Source organism: Saccopteryx leptura, chromosome 1 (assembly GCF_036850995.1).
Source record: "Saccopteryx leptura isolate mSacLep1 chromosome 1, mSacLep1_pri_phased_curated, whole genome shotgun sequence".
Classification (NCBI taxonomy): domain Eukaryota; kingdom Metazoa; phylum Chordata; class Mammalia; order Chiroptera; family Emballonuridae; genus Saccopteryx; species Saccopteryx leptura.
Window position 1 is genome coordinate 376,484,478 of NC_089503.1, and position 15,327 is coordinate 376,499,804.

At 49.7% G+C, this 15,327-nt stretch overlaps 1 protein-coding gene across 1 annotated transcript in view; it reads right to left on the bottom strand.

Annotated features, from left to right (window-relative positions):
* VEGFA (vascular endothelial growth factor A) overlaps positions 1–5,246 on the bottom strand; it is a 51,825-nt gene extending 46,579 nt beyond the window's left edge. The window contains exons 1-2 of the mRNA XM_066360305.1: positions 5,098–5,246; positions 4,150–4,220 (exon numbers count right to left, since the gene is read on the bottom strand). Coding sequence (XP_066216402.1) covers positions 4,150–4,220; positions 5,098–5,246 — 220 coding nt within the window. The remainder of the gene's footprint in view (positions 1–4,149; positions 4,221–5,097) is intronic.
* Positions 5,247–15,327: the final 10,081 nt, after the last annotated feature.

The window sequence follows — 15,327 nt, forward strand, 5'->3', positions numbered from 1 at the left end:
CCTGGGGCCTCCAACGAGCCCCTTTAGGCAGCAGAGAAAGACGAGCCCTGGGAGGCAGCTGCAAGCAGCCCTGGAGGAATGGAGGTGAAAGGGGAAGGAGCGGGGTTGCTCCACACTTCACCAGGAAGCCCTGCGCCAGGGAAACAACACAGCGGGCACCAGGCCATCGGGGCCAGGACTCCATCGCTAGCGCTAGCGCTGGCGCCAGCCTCCTGCCGCACTAGCTGTGGCTTACCTGCCAAAGTGTGCACCCCCAAAACCCCCCCACCCTTCCCTCTGCCCCTTCCCCCCATGCTGGCCCCAGGAGGGGAGGCAAGAGCCAGGGAGGCAGTGATCTACCCCACTGGAGAGCTGAGGACACTGAGGCCGGAGGGCCCGAGCCTGGCCCCTGAGTCCTCCCCGCTGTGATCAGGCGGGGGTGCCGAGCTGGGTGCCCGTGCCTGCCCTCCAGGCACCCCTCAGCGGGGGATCTCCAGGGTGGCAAGGGGCAAGGGGAAGGGAGAAGTGTCTCTTGCCAGGGACTCTCCCACTTGGTCAGAATATCGCCACCACCTCCTCCTCTTTTCCCTCTTTTCCAGGACTTCTCCCCTCAGAGGCCTGTCTTCTCCCACTTTCACTTCCCAGAAGCTTCATCTTGGGGTCCTTGTAGCCCCCAGATGCCCACTGACCACTTGGTCAGCTGCCCAGGCCAGCCCCTTTGGTGGGGGAAGGGTCAGAGAACCCCCTTGTCCCTCCCCACCAGACCTGGGGGTGGAGGCCTCTGAATGTGCAGCAGGGGCTGGAGGATTAGGGTTTTTAATGAGCACCAGGGACAGACGCTTAGGGAAGGGAGCTTTTATCCCTTCTGGGGGGATGGGGGGGAAGCCCAGGATCCTGGGCTGCATTTCCCAAGCCCCCTCTCTCAGCACCACCACCATCCTCTCTATTCTCCCCTCTCCCCTCCCCGCCTTGGGAGACCCACTGATTAATCCTGCCGGGGTGCAGGTGGCAGGCCAAAACAATGGCCGCCCCTCTCGTCCATGGCCCACCGGGACTCTCAGCTGGGTCTGCCGGGGCCACACATGCTCAGAGTCCCCACTCACAGCTGTGGGGGCCTTAAAGACAAAGCCCATCCCTCCTGCTCGTCTTACAACGGAACTGCTGCTCCAAGTGACATTGAGCTAAGCCCCACGTGCAAACAGAGGTGATGAGAGAGGAGCATGTCGGGATTTAGGACAGAGACTGAAAACTCACATCCCAAGACCAAAGCTGGCACGGGGGAACTGGGGCTGAGATCCCTGGGTCCTCAGTGGATAGTGAGCCTCCATTCCTCAAAGAGAAACTGGCCCTCAGAGATAGAGAAGTCAAGGCCCACTTCCAGGGGCTGGATCCCAGCAACAAAGGTTCACAGAGATGGGAGGAGCCTGGGAAATTGGTACCTGCCACTCCTTATGTTACAGCCTGGGAGGCTCATACCCAGACAGGGGGTCCAACGAGCCACAATCATGCTGAGAGCTCTACAGGTATTAACTCATGTACTTCCTGTTATGAGGACCCTGAGGCCCAGAGGGGCCAAGTAACCTGCGGGAAGTCACACTTAGGAGTCTGGCTCTAGAGAAACATCTGGCTCACAATCTCTCTCCAGGCTGTATCTGGCGTGTAAGGACTGAATCCTTGAGTTGGAGCGCAACGTCTCTGGGGTCGCAGGGGCGCAGAAACTGGGGGCTGGCCCGGGAGTGGTGGGCATCTCCACCTGACTCAGGCACAGAATGGTCCCTCCCTTGCCGGGACCATCCCAGTCCTCACCTAGACCAGTGGTCCCCATCCTTTTTTGGGCCACGGACCGGTTTAATGTCAGAAAATATTTTCACGGACCAGCCTTTAGGGTGGGATGGATAAATGTATCACGTGACCAAGACAAGCATCAAGAGTGAGTCTTAGACGGATGTAACAGAGGGAATCTGGTCATTTTTTAAAAATAAAACATCGTTCAGACTTAAATAGAAATAAAACGGAAATAATGTAAGTTATTTATTCTTTCTCTGCGGACCGGTACCAAATGGCCCACGGACCGGTACCGGTCCGCGGCCTGGGGGTTGGGGACCACTGACCTAGAGGACCTCAGGCAAGTGGGGTGACCTGACACCTTCACAGACCAGCCTTTAGGCTGGTCCATGCTCACTGCTCACTGCCGGAGTGCCAGTCCAACTGTGCCCATCCAGCAAAGTGGGGCCACATTGTGGATAGAGCTGCCTTTAGTGGTCAGCTGAGCTTGGGCTCTGCTGGGCCCCAACTTCTCCACCCCATTCCATTTCCTGTGATGCAAAAGGGGACACCGGATAGCAGGAAGAAGGTGATCCTAAGAACCTAGGCATAGTGCCAAGTGCTGTGGGACATAGCTTCTCACTGGCATATCTGCAGCCCGTTGGCATCCTCAGTAACTGCTCCATGAATGACTGAGAAACAGACCAGTCAGGCATGGGCCTGCCCTCCAACAGGTGACAATCTGATGGGAGAGTTAATTATGGGCTACTAATTATAACACAAGGCAGGCCCTGGCCAGTTGGCTCAGTGGTAGAGCGTCGGCCTGGCGTGCAGAGGTCCCGGGTTCGATTCCCGGCCAGGGCACACAGGAGAAGTGCCCATCTGCTTCTCCACCCCTCCCCCTCTCCTTCCTCTCTGCCCCTCTCTTCCCCTCCCGCAGCCGAGGCTCCACTGGAGCAAAGATGGCCCGGGCGCTGGGGATGGCTCCTTGGCCTCTGCCCCAGGCGCTAGAGTGGCTCTCGTCACAACAGAGCGACGCCCCAGAGGGGCAGAGCATCGCCCCCTGGTGGGCAGAGCATCCCGCCCCTGGTGGACGTGCCGGGTGGATTACGGTCAGGCGCATGCGGGAGTCTGTCTGACTGTCTCTCCCCATTTCCAGCTTCAGAAAAATACAAAAAAAAATAAAAATAATTATAACACAAGGCAGCCCTGGCCAGTTGGCTCAGCGGTAGAGCGTCGGCCTGGCGTGTGGGGGACCTGGGTTCGATTCCCGGCCAGGGCACATAGGAGAAGCGCCCATTTGCTTCTCCACCCCTCCCCCCTCCTTCCTCTCTGTCTCTCTCTTCCCCTCCCGCAGCCAAGGCTCCACTGGAACAAAGATGGCCCGGGCGCTGGGGATGGCTCCTTGGCCGCTGCCCCAGGCGCTAGAGTGGCTCTGGTCATAGCAGAGCGACGCCCCAGAGGGGCAGAGCATCACCCCCTGGTGGGCAGAGCGTCGCCCCTGGTGGGCGTGCCGGGTGGATCCCAGTCGGGCGCATGCGGGAGTCTGTCTGACTGTCTCTCCCCGTTTCCAGCTTCAGAAAAATACAAAAAATTATAACACAAGGCAGACCAAGTACAGTGGGAACTCAATGGAGGGAAAGATTAATTTCCGCTGAGGGACTGGAGAAGGTTTCATGGAGGAGGCAGCATCTGAGCTTTGTAATAATAACAATAATAGTGATGATAATGATGACAATGGCTTGTATTTATTGGATGTGTTTGGCATACTTCTCAGTGATTTTTATGCATTAACACATTCATTCTTCATACTATCGCCAGATATAGACACTATTAATATACCCATTTTACCGATGAAGAAACTGATGCTCACATGAACTGGCTTGCCCTAAGTCACCCAGCTATAATAAACGACAGAGCCAGACTCTAAGCCCAATTGCGACTCAAAGGGATGGGTGGAATTTTTACATTTATACATTTGACGTTTATTCAATAATTATTTCTTGAACAGCTGCTCTGTGCCAGGCAGTCAGATTCACTGACCACAAAGCGGAGCCTGACAGGTGATTCAGCAGGACTATATATAAACAGCCTTAACATAAGGCAGGAAGTGAGTTGGGTCATAAAAGATGTACAGACAGAGGAAAGATGGAGGGAGTGCAAAGCAAGGTGATGGCAGCTTCAAGGGGGAGGTGGCCTGTGAGCTGACCTTTGAAGGATGGGTGGGATTTGGACCCCAGGAGATGGCAGAGGGAATTCCAGGCAAAGGAACAGCCTCAGCAAAGGCAGAGAGTCAGGAATGGGAGGGACTTATATAAGAAAGGTGCACTCTGGCTGGATGGGGAGGTTACAGACTGGCACCCTGCGGACCACATCCGGTCCTTAGACGTGTTCTGTCTGGCCCACCCGCACTGGCCTGCACAGAGTCCTTGACGAAGGTGCAATCCACCTCCAGAGCCAGAAGGTAAACAATGAGGCTGGGGGTGGAGGAGCATGGGCTTTGGAGTCTAAAATTCCAGAAATGCAGCAACCATTGAGAAGCTGAGAACCACACATCCCCCCTCAGTCCCGTCCACTTCCCTTGTCCCCAGTTACCTGTCTGGCCCCGGTAGGCATCTGAGTTTGAGGACCTGGACGAGAGCCCAGGGCACCAAAAGGAGCAGCTGGAGTGCCAGTCCATGGGAAGGTGCCTTGAGGGCTGAACACAAAGGGCCTTGGACATCAGCTAAAGAATATGGGCTTTATGTTGGCAACAGCTCTGTAATTTCAGCCCCTTCACCAGGAGCGGCTGGGTGAGAAGGGCATGCCTGCACGCACACACATGCTCACACACACACACACACACACACACACAAGCACATGCCGGGGACCGTCTATATTGGTGTCGATTGAACAAGGGTGCTCAAGAAAAAATTTTACACATATTGCCCTGGCCCCAGCTTCAGGTTTCACATTCCTGCAGCCCCTGTGCCCAGCCCCACAATTGTCCCAGCTGTGCCCACGCCAGCCCTCCCTTAGTAAACCTCTCTCTTCTTTATGCAGAAGGGAGTCCCAGAGGTGTCCCTGGGCCCCAGAAGCTCCCCAAGCCCCAGTGCAGAGCTGGCTGGCCAGAGTGAGAATCCCGGACAGGATTTAGGCTGGAATTTCCCTCCGGGTGGGCGGGGCCGATCAGGTGAGCCATATTACAGAGGATGAGTGGAAAAATTTGATCTGTCCCATCCCCTTCTCCCAGTGACTCAGACCCCTGGTGGCGGTGAGTCCGGGGAGGGGACGAGACAGGAACCCACAGAAAAATGTTCCCTTGTCTCTTTGGCTCTGCCACTGCCCAGTCTTCCTCCCCCATTCCACACACACCCTGCCCGGCCGCTCACCACAGCCACTGTCTGTGCCTGCACTGGCAGCCCGGAGCCCTGCTGGGGGCAGGGCGGCCGGACCCCTCCACGCAGCCGGGAGACAGGTGTCCCTGCTGAAGGCCGTGGCGGACGTGGCACCCACTGGCCCATGCGGTATCTCAGACACACTAAAAAAATGTGTTATTTATCCTCTCCTTTCTTGTGCAGAGAGAGTCCACCGCCACCGTTCAGACCCACCCGCTGTCCACGACTTTCCCTGTCCCGCTGGGCCCCCCTCTGTTCCCTGCGGCCCCAAGGCCTCTCTCAGAACTTGTAAGTCTTCAGGTTTCTGGTTCTTCCTCCAAAAGTGAGAGTTCCGGGACCACAACTCCCCTGCCAGCCTGAGAGCAAGCAGGGATGTGGGGGAGTTCTCTGGAAAGGACTGTCTCTATCTGAGGACACTACGTCCCCGTAGCCTTCAGTGTCAAGCTAGAAGGATGGTGCAAAGAAAGGGGTCTGCAGCTCCAGGGGACCTCCTAGACGCCCAACCTGCCTTCTGCCCTCTTCAGAATTTCTACCAGAATGTCCCCCTCCATCAGGATCTTTCCCTTCTTCTTCTGGACCCCACATCCCTCCAAACACAGGCTTGCCAGTGACCTTGAAGCATTCCCCCAGCCTCCCGCTGAAGTATTCAAGCCCAGCCCAGGGGCTACGTCCAGGGAGCGGGATGCAGGCAGGGACTGGATTCTACCAGCTGCGGTAGACACCACACTAGGCCCTCGGATGGCAGCGGTGAGGTCCTCGTGGTGCCCCCAGCCTGCTGGGAGACAGAAGACACTCACCTGGCCGTGAGGGAGGGGCAGAGAGAGATGGGAGAACAAAGGCTGCCTCCAGGGCTGGTCAGGGAAGGCCTGTGGTTTTACGAGGCAGACACATCAGCCAGCCACTATGTTTAAGGGGCTCTTTCTTCCTCCCCTTCCTCCTCCTGGGGTTTAAGTTGGGCCTCTGTCTGCCCTGCCCTGTTCAGACTGGCTGACTCTGAACGTAAGCTCCCCAAGGGCAGGACTACATGTTCTCTGGAAATGGAGGTGTTTGACTAGGATTGAGCGACCATTGTCTTTTTGGCAGCAGGTGCCTCAGGCCTTGGGGTGAGGGATGGGTAATGCTGGAGGTCCACCGTGTCCCAGAGACCCACCCACTCTTTAGGGAGAATTCCACACCCACCTGCAGTACAGGGAGGGCCTGGCTGGGACCCATTGTCCAAAAGCAAAGGCCAAGTCCCAGTGACTCAACTGAAGTCACGCAGCCCACAGTGAAAGGGCGGAGCTGGGAGAAGTGTCGGGGGTCCCCAAGCGCACTCCCGGGCTCCAGCAGCCTGCCTCCCCTGCCCACCACCTCCGAGACTCTGTCTGGTCGTGCTGGCCAAAAGAGAAGACATGGGTCCTCTTACTCCTTCAGTGTAATCAGAAGTCAGAGGGGGAAAGGAAGTATTTCTCTGGCCTCAGGGACCCTTCCTCACTCCAGCTTAGGTCCTGACCCTCAGAGGGGCTGGGGCAGGGCAACACCACGTCTGGACCACTGGATGCCAGTCCTGGGTTTAGCTCAGGGGCCCTCCTCCACCTTCTGACCCCCATGGGTCCTGCCCCGGTCATTGGCTCCAGGTCCATATGCAGTCTCCCCACACCATGGACTTGCCTAGAACAATCAGAAACTGGCAGAAGTCAAATAGATCAGGTGTCTGTCACTCTCTAGGCAGGACTGTTCAGTGGACAAGGCACTGAGCTGTGAACCCAGCAAAACCAATCTGGCCACTGCCCAAACTGGACACTCCCCATGCAACGGCTTCTGCTCCCTTTGTTGACAAGAGAGGGTGGTGTTGTTGAAAACAGAGGCTGGGCCTGCTGAAAGAGCCCCCGTCCCCTGGCCCACGCTGGTCAGCTCCACCAGCAGTCCTGGGCACGTCAGCAGGGAGAAATGGGGTGGGAAAGAGGGAAGACTCTGAGCCGGAGGGGAGTCAGGAGATCTCTGGGCAATCCCTCCAAACACAGATATGGAAACTGAGGCTGCAGGACAAGGGGAAGAAAAGCAGCCATTCAAATCTTTGGCCTCTAGTATTAACTCAGCCCCTGTGTGACCGCAAGCACCTTCCCTGCTCTGTGTTCTGGGATCCCCCTCCCCCTTGCTGTCCCAAAGCTCCGACTGAAGCGTCTAGCCTGCAGAGCTCAGGCAGACAGCAGTTAGCCTCCGGTGGACCCCTCTCCTGACTACTCCTCCAGTCCCTACCCCAGTCAGGTCCTGGGGACTTAGGGCAGATGGGGTGAAGGAAGGGGAGGAGGTGGGTGTCACCCCAGGGAGGGGCAGCAGGGAAGGGAAACTGAGTGTGTCCCTGGCTTGCCCCAGCCTGTCCCCTGTATCCGGGGAAGGGTGAGAGTGGCTGTCAGTTGTGGAAGGGGGGCAAGAAGGACAGGCTGGGGAGGGGCAGGGAACCCCCGTCCGGACTTGTTGGGGCAGCCGGGTGCAGCTGTTTCCGGCTGATGAAAGGGCCCTGATTTGGATGGCAGCAATGACTGATGCTAACCCCCAAATCTAAGCCCTTCCCATCCTCCCCGACCTGGGCACACCCAGGGGCCCGCTTTTACCAACAGGCAGAAGCCAAGAAGAGAAGAGTGAGGGTCCTGCTGCCACTGGGGACAATACCTCAAGGACAGGGAGGGAGAGGTTTGTCTAATCTCCCTTGCCCTAGCCCAGCAGGGAGGGAAGACAGGGCTGGGCCAGGACACAGGCTCATGGAGTTGGGGGAGGTGGATTAAGTCAGGGCCCAGGAGGATAGGGCCAGACAAGAGAGGCAAGGGGCTTGCTACCTCCTCCTCCTGTCCTGGGGTGCGTACACACATTTTAGAACATTCAGATATATAGGCACAAAGGTCGATTCTATCTGTCCACCAGGAATGGCAGGGAGGAGAGCAGGGATTGCTATGGAACATTCATTTTACAGACTGTCTAACCCTCTGCCTTTTGCCAGGCCCACAGAGTAATAGCGAACATCTATGAAGCACATCTATTAAGCATCTATTGAGCACATGACCTCATTGACCCTTCACCACAGCCCTATGAGGTAGCTGCTACCATCACCCCCATCTTATAGATAGGATATAGAGGCCAGGAGTGGTTGAGGAATTGCCAGTGGTCACACAGTGGTCAGAGGCAAAATGAAGATGTGAACTCATTCCCCCGGGCTTGAGGTCCTAACCACTGTGTACACTGTCTGCAGGGACCTCGTGGTGGCATGTGGGAGACAGCACTAACCTGTGACCAACTTGTAAACAAATAAAGACCTTGTAAGTGGGAAAGGTTTTAAATAGAGATATACAAGGTATGATGAGTCCTTAGAGAAGGGGCACAGTCGGGGGGCGGGGGGTTAAGGGAGCAAAGAGAGAAACAGGGGAGCCTTCCAGCACAGTAAACATTTGAATTGAAATTAAAGGGCACTGTATTTTTTTTCTAGTTTAATTGTTGTTGTTTTTTTAACTTTTTTATTCTGGTAAAATATACATAATATAAAAATTACCATTTTAATTATTTTAAGTGTCCAGTTCAGTGGCAGTTTTTAATTTTGATGAAGGCCAATGAATCTTTTTTTTCTTTTGCTGCCTGTGTTTATGGTGTCATACGAAAGGAATCATTGCTTAATCCAAGGTCTTGAAGATTTTCCCCTGTGTTTTCTTCTAAGAGTTTTATAGTTTTAGCTCTAAAATTAGGTCACTAAACCATTTTTAGGTAATTTTTATATATAGTGTAAGGTAAGGTAAGACACATCATCTGCCAACAGAGATCGTTTCACTTCTTTCATTCCAACTGGCTGTCTTTTATTTCTTTTCCTTGCTTAGTTGCTCTAGCTAGAACTTCCATGACTGTGTTGAACAACAGTGAAAAAAAAAGTAGGCATCCTGTCTTCTTTCTGACTGTAGGAGGAAAGCTTTCTGTCGTTCACCATTGACTATGATGTTAGCTGTGGGTTAGCACACATGTCCTTTGTTATATTGAGAAAGTTCCCTTCTATTCCTAGTTTATTGAGTGTTTTATTTTATTTTTTTAATTTATTTGAGCCAAACAGAGGATACACCTGGGAGAATAACAGTGTGCAGGGTTTTTTAAATTTTATTATTGATTGATTTGAGAGAAAGAGACATCAATCTACTTGTGTGTGTGCCGTAACCTGGATTCAAACCTGCAACCTTCGCGAATCACAACACTCTAAGCAACCATGCCACCTGGCCAGGGCTTTATTGAGCATTTTATCATGAAATTTTTGTATTTTATCAAATTCTTTTTCCACGTGAACTGAAATGATCGTGTGACTTTCTCTCCTTCCTTCTGTTAATGTGGTGTATTATATTTACTGATTTTTCCTGTATTGAACCATCCTTTCATTCCAAGGATAAGTCTCAGTTGGTCATGGTGCATAATCTTTTCAGTATTCTGCTGAGTTTGATTTGCTAACAGTTTTTGTTGAGACATTTTGCATTTGTATGCATGAAGGATATTGGCCTGTAGTTTTCTGGTAGTGTTTTGTTGTTGTTTGTTTGTTTATTTGTTTGTTTGTTTATTTTGGCATCAGAGTAAGGCTGGCCTCATAGAATGAACTCAAAATGCCCCCTCCCCTTGAATGTTTGGAAAAGTCTGAGAAAAATTAGTGTTAATTCTTTTGATTTTTTAATTTATTTATTCATTTTTTTTTTTTTTTTTTAGAGAGGAGAGGGAGAGACAGAGAGAGAGAAGGAGGGGGGGGGGAGGAGCTGGAAGCATCAACTCCCATATGTGCCTTGACCAGGCAAGCCCAGGGTTTTGAACCGGCGACCTCAGCATTTCCAAGTCAACGCTTTATCCACTGCGCCACCACAGGTCAGGCCAGTGTTAATTCTTTTTGAGATGTTCAGTAGAATTCACCAGGGAAGCCACCAGGTCCTGGTCCTGGACTTTTCTTTGTTGGAGGAGGTTTGGTTATGAATTCACCCTTTCTAATTTGTATAGATCTATTCAGATTTTCAACTTCTCCTTAAGTTGGTTTTGGAAGTTTGCATGTTTCTAGGCATTTGTGCATTTCATCTAGGTTATCCAATCTGTGGCATATAACTGTTCATAACATTGTTATAATCCTTTTTATTTCTGTAAGGTCAGTAGTAATATCCCGCTTTCATTTCTGACTTTAGTCATTTGTGTCTTCTTTCTCTTTTTTTATTGATCTAGGTAAAGTTTTGCCCATTTTGTTGATCTTTACAAAGAATTGTTTTGTTTATTTTCTGTATTGCTTTTGTATTCTCTTCATTATCTCTATTCTAATATTTAGTAGTTCCATTTTCTGTTAGCTTTAGGGTTCCTCTGCTCTTCTTTTTCCAGTTCCTTAAGGTGTACACTTAGGCTATTAATTTGAGATCTTTTTTTTTTAATGTGTTTACAGCTATGAATTTCTCTCTGAGCACTGTTTTCTCTGCATCCCATAGCTTTGGTCTGTTGTGTTTTAATTTCATTCATCACCATGTATTTTTAAATTTTCCTTTGACTCAATGATTATTTAAAAGTATAAAAGTATGTTGTTTGATTTCCACATATCTGTGAATATTTTAGTTTTCCTTCTAGTACAGATTTCTAGTTTCATCGCGTTGTGATCAGAAAAGATACTTTATGCGATTTCAATATTTCAAAATTTATTACGACTTGTTTTGTGGCTAACATATGGTCTATCCTAGAGAATGGTCCATGTGCACTTGAGAAGAATGTGTATTATGCTATTATTGAATGGAGTTTTATATATATATATATATATATATATATATATATATATATATCTGTTAGGTCAAGTTGATTCATGGTGTTGTTCAAGTCCCCTGTGTCTTTATTGATCTTCTAATTGTTCTATCCATTATTGAAGTCTCCAAACTGTTATTGTAGAATTCTCCCTTCAATCAGGTAAATTTTTGCTTCATAGGTTTTGGGGCTCTGTTTTTAGGTGTGTATAGTTTTGTAATTGTTATACTGTATCTTCTTGCTGAACTGAAACATTTATTCATATATAATGTTTTTCTTTGTCTCTTATAATACTTTTTGACTTATAGTACATTTTTTAATGATAATAACATATCCACCCCAGCTCTGTTTTGGCTAATATTAGCATAATATACTTTTTTCATCCTTTTCCTTATAATCCCTTTGTGCTCTTATTTCTAAAGTGAGCCTCCTGTAGACAGCATATCATGTTTTTTAATCCAATCTTTGCCTTTTAATAGAAGAGTTTACATGTACTGTGATTATTATAAGGAATGACTTGTTTCTGTATTTAGCTGTTTTCTGTATGTCTTATGTTATTTTATTTCCCAATTCTTTCATTACTGTCTTTTTTTTATTATTTAGTTGATTTTTTGTAGTATACTATTTTGATACCCCCTCTCCCCCTTTTCTGTATGTTCTTAGTGGTTACCTTGAGATTACAATTAACATCTTAAACTTATAACAACCTAGTTTTAATACCAACTTAGTTTTAATATACAAGCACTGCTTCTTTACATCACCATCCCTTCCCTTTTATGTTATTGTCACAAATGGTATCTTCATACATTGTGTGTCCATTAGTTATAATTATTGTTTATGCATTTGTTTTTTAAATAAAATACTGACCTTACAAGTAGGAAAGGTTTCAAAGAAAGAAGTATATGGCAGCCTGGCCGGTGGTGGTGCAGTGGATAGAGCCTCTACCTGGAACGCTGAGGTCATGGGTTTGAAATCCTGGGCTTGCCTGGTCAAGGCAACATACAACAACAAGCAAGCAATGAACAACTAAAGTGAAGCAACTATGAGTTGATACTTCTCTCTCTCTTCCCCCTCCTCTCTCTGTAAAATCAATAAATAAAATCTAAAAAAAAAAATGAAGAAGAAAGAAAGAAGTATGGGGTATAATGAGTCCTCAGAAGACACTGTCAGTGGAGACTGGAGGAGAAAGAGAACCACAAGAGCCTTCCAGTAAACATTTGAATTGAAATTGAGTTTTGAAGAACAAAAAATTACTTGTGTAAAACTACTCAGTCATGGGAAAAGATGTCCAAAATATTTTATTTAAAGCAAAAAGTAAATTATCAAATTCCATGCATGATCTTATTCTTATAAATATGTATATATGTGTACATATTTAAAGATATATATATTTATATATGCATTAAAAAAACATTCATGAGCCCTGGCTAGGTAGCTCAGTTGGTTGGAGCATCATTCCATTATGCAGAGGTTGACGGTTTGATCCCTACCTGGTCAGGGCACATACAGAAACAGATCTAAGTTTCTGTCTGTCTCTCTCTCTCCCCCTGCCTCTCTCTCTCAAATCAATAAATAAAAAATAAATAAAAATAAAAAAGTAGGCCCTGGCCGGTTGGCTCAGCGGTAGAGCGTCGGCCTGGCATGCGGGGGACCCGGGTTCGATTCCCGGCCAGGGCACATAGGAGAAGCGCCCATTTGCTTCTCCACCCCCCCTCCTTCCTCTCTGTCTCTCTCTTCCCCTCCCGCAGCCAAAACTCCATTGGAGCAAAGATGGCCCGGGCGCTGGGGATGGCTCCTTGGCCGCTGCCCCAGGCACTAGAGTGGCTCTGGTCGCGGCAGAGCGACGCCCCCGAGGGGCAGAGCATCGCCCCCTGATGGGCAGAACTTCGCCCCTGGTGGGCGTGCCGGGTGGATCCCGGTCGGGCGCATGCGGGAGTCTGTCTGACTGTCTCTCCCCGTTTCCAGCTTCAGAAAAATACAAAAAATAAATAAATAAATAAATAAATAAATAAATAAATAAATAAATAAGTAAAATCATTCATGATTAAACTCATGGTACTTTCATTTAACCATGGTTATTTCCATCTGTTAGCACTACGGGAAGCAGTGACATTCCCTTGTTTTCTGGTGCGTTCCATATTGTTTGAATTATCTACAGTGAGCATGCATCACTCTTAGAACCAGGAAAAGCAACACGCCTTCTTTTCTTCTGAAGAGTAGCTGAATGGGTGGACATTCACTGTGGAAACAAAGTTGGGAAGGATGTGCTGGCGGAGGGAGGAGGGAGCCGAGGAAACAACGCAGGCCAAGGTAAAGAAGTGTGAAAAACGTCATGGCTGGAGGGCACTGGGCTGGCCGGACAAGGGCACGTTACTGAGGGTCTCTCACTTCATAAAGAAAGCGAAAAAAGTTTAGAGTCAGTTCTTGGCCTGAGGGCAGAAAAGTGACAGCTTTTGATTTACATTATTAAGCAAATTAATTAATGGGGTGGGGTAAAGCCCAGAGGCTGGGAAGAGGGTGTTGCAATAACTGAGGGAAGAGAAGATAAGGCTGGAGCTCAGTAAAGACTTAGAGGGCAGAGACTAAAAATGGAAATGTGAGATCCACGGAGGCCAAATGAGACAACAGTTCTCCGGGAATGGGAAATGGATGTGCCTGTCCCACCGGGGTCCCCAGTGCTGTGACTTAGTCTGCCATGTCAATGGCAGGAAGCCAGGTCTAGAGATGATTATGATCACGGTCACAGTGAAGATGATGGTGAGTCAGTCATGTGGAGGAGGAAAATCCCATTAAAAGAACTCAGTAGCCCCTTTACAGCTTTCGAAGTCCTCAAACTTCCATCTCTTAGCACATCACAATGTACGTCCTTACTCTACAGGTGAAGAAACTGAGGCCTGGAGAGGTGGTGCAACCAGAATAAGACCCAGAGAGCGCCCTCCGCTGGGCACGCGGGCGGCAGCCACCGCTCTCCCCGGGAGAGCGCCCTCCGCTGGGCACGCGGGCGGCAGCCACTGCTCTCCCCGGGAGAGCACCCTTCACTGGGCACGCGGGCGGCAGCCACTGCTCTCCCCAGGAGAGCCTGAGCAGTGACCGTGTAGTCGCTGTCTGGTTGCGTGATCTTGAACAATTTATATAACCTCTCTGTGCCCCAGTTTTCTCTTCTACAAAACGGGGGAAAGAGTACACCTACCTCATATGGTTGCTGAAAGGAAGGATTAAATTACAGGGAAAGACCTCAGAGCCTGGAACATAGTCAGCGCTTAGTAAATATACGGTCTTATTATTTTTTATAATAATTATTAGTATCTACACAGTTATCCCAGACAGATCACCTGGAGAGAGTGACAGGGGGAAGCCAGGATCCTGGCATCCAATAGGTCCCTTCCTTCTCAGACCCCGACTCCTGTGGAAAAGACCCTGGCATCTGCATCCCTGGGGAGAGTCACTAAGGCTCTGGGGCCTTTTGCAACGCCCACCCTTTCTACTCATTTTCATGTCCCTTGGTACTAACTTATTCAGTCATTTATTCACTCAACAAACATGTACTAAATTCTGACCTGGACCTGTGCTGGGAAGTGGGGTTGCAAAAAAAAAAAATTATGACCTGGGTCTGCCTTCAAGGAGTTCACCGTGTGATTGACTCAGCCCCCTCACGTTTGCTCACTTACCCGCTCACTCATTTACTCATCACTCACTAAGGGCCTCCTCTGAGCCGCATACACGCTCTCTGTTTATGTCCCCTCTTGTCTTTGCATGCGGAGCAATTATTCAAGGAGTCGTTTCCCCGGGGGTTGTTCCCTGTGCCCACACACAAAATCACACAGGGAAAACAAAGCCAAGCTCCAGGAAGAATAAGTTCTTCCCCCATATTTCCTGTGACTGAAGATCTCCCACTAGTTCCTAGGGTCTGGAAGGGAGAGCAGCAGCAACTGGGTCCTCTGGACTCTCGTCCATCTGTTCATTCATTGATTCATTCATTCAATCAGCATATTGTTTACCAGGCACGGTGTCTGGGCCAGGCCCTGTACTAGGCAGTGGGGGGCAGCAGACACGAACCAGCGCAAGCGCACAGAGCACACCCTCAAGGAGTCTCCATTGAGTCCGTCAGTGGTTCACTCTTTCCACGAATATTTACTTAGCATCTGGCGTGTACCAGGCACCAGTCACAGCTTTGGGAATGTGAATAAGAAAGACAAAGTCCTGCTGGGCAAAGCGCAGGGGGAAGTGAGGACAGAAAGACACTTAGCTTGGGGCCACGGGCACACGCTGCAGTGTGCAGATCATGTTGAGTCCTACGCTTGAAACCTGCGTGGTTTTGTGAACCAGTGTCACCCCAATAAACTCAATAAACGCAAAAAAGAAATATAAAGTCCTTGCCCTCGTGGAGCTTGCCGCGTAGACAGAGAAGCAGACAACGGGCAAGCAAACACATAAACAGACAACTATC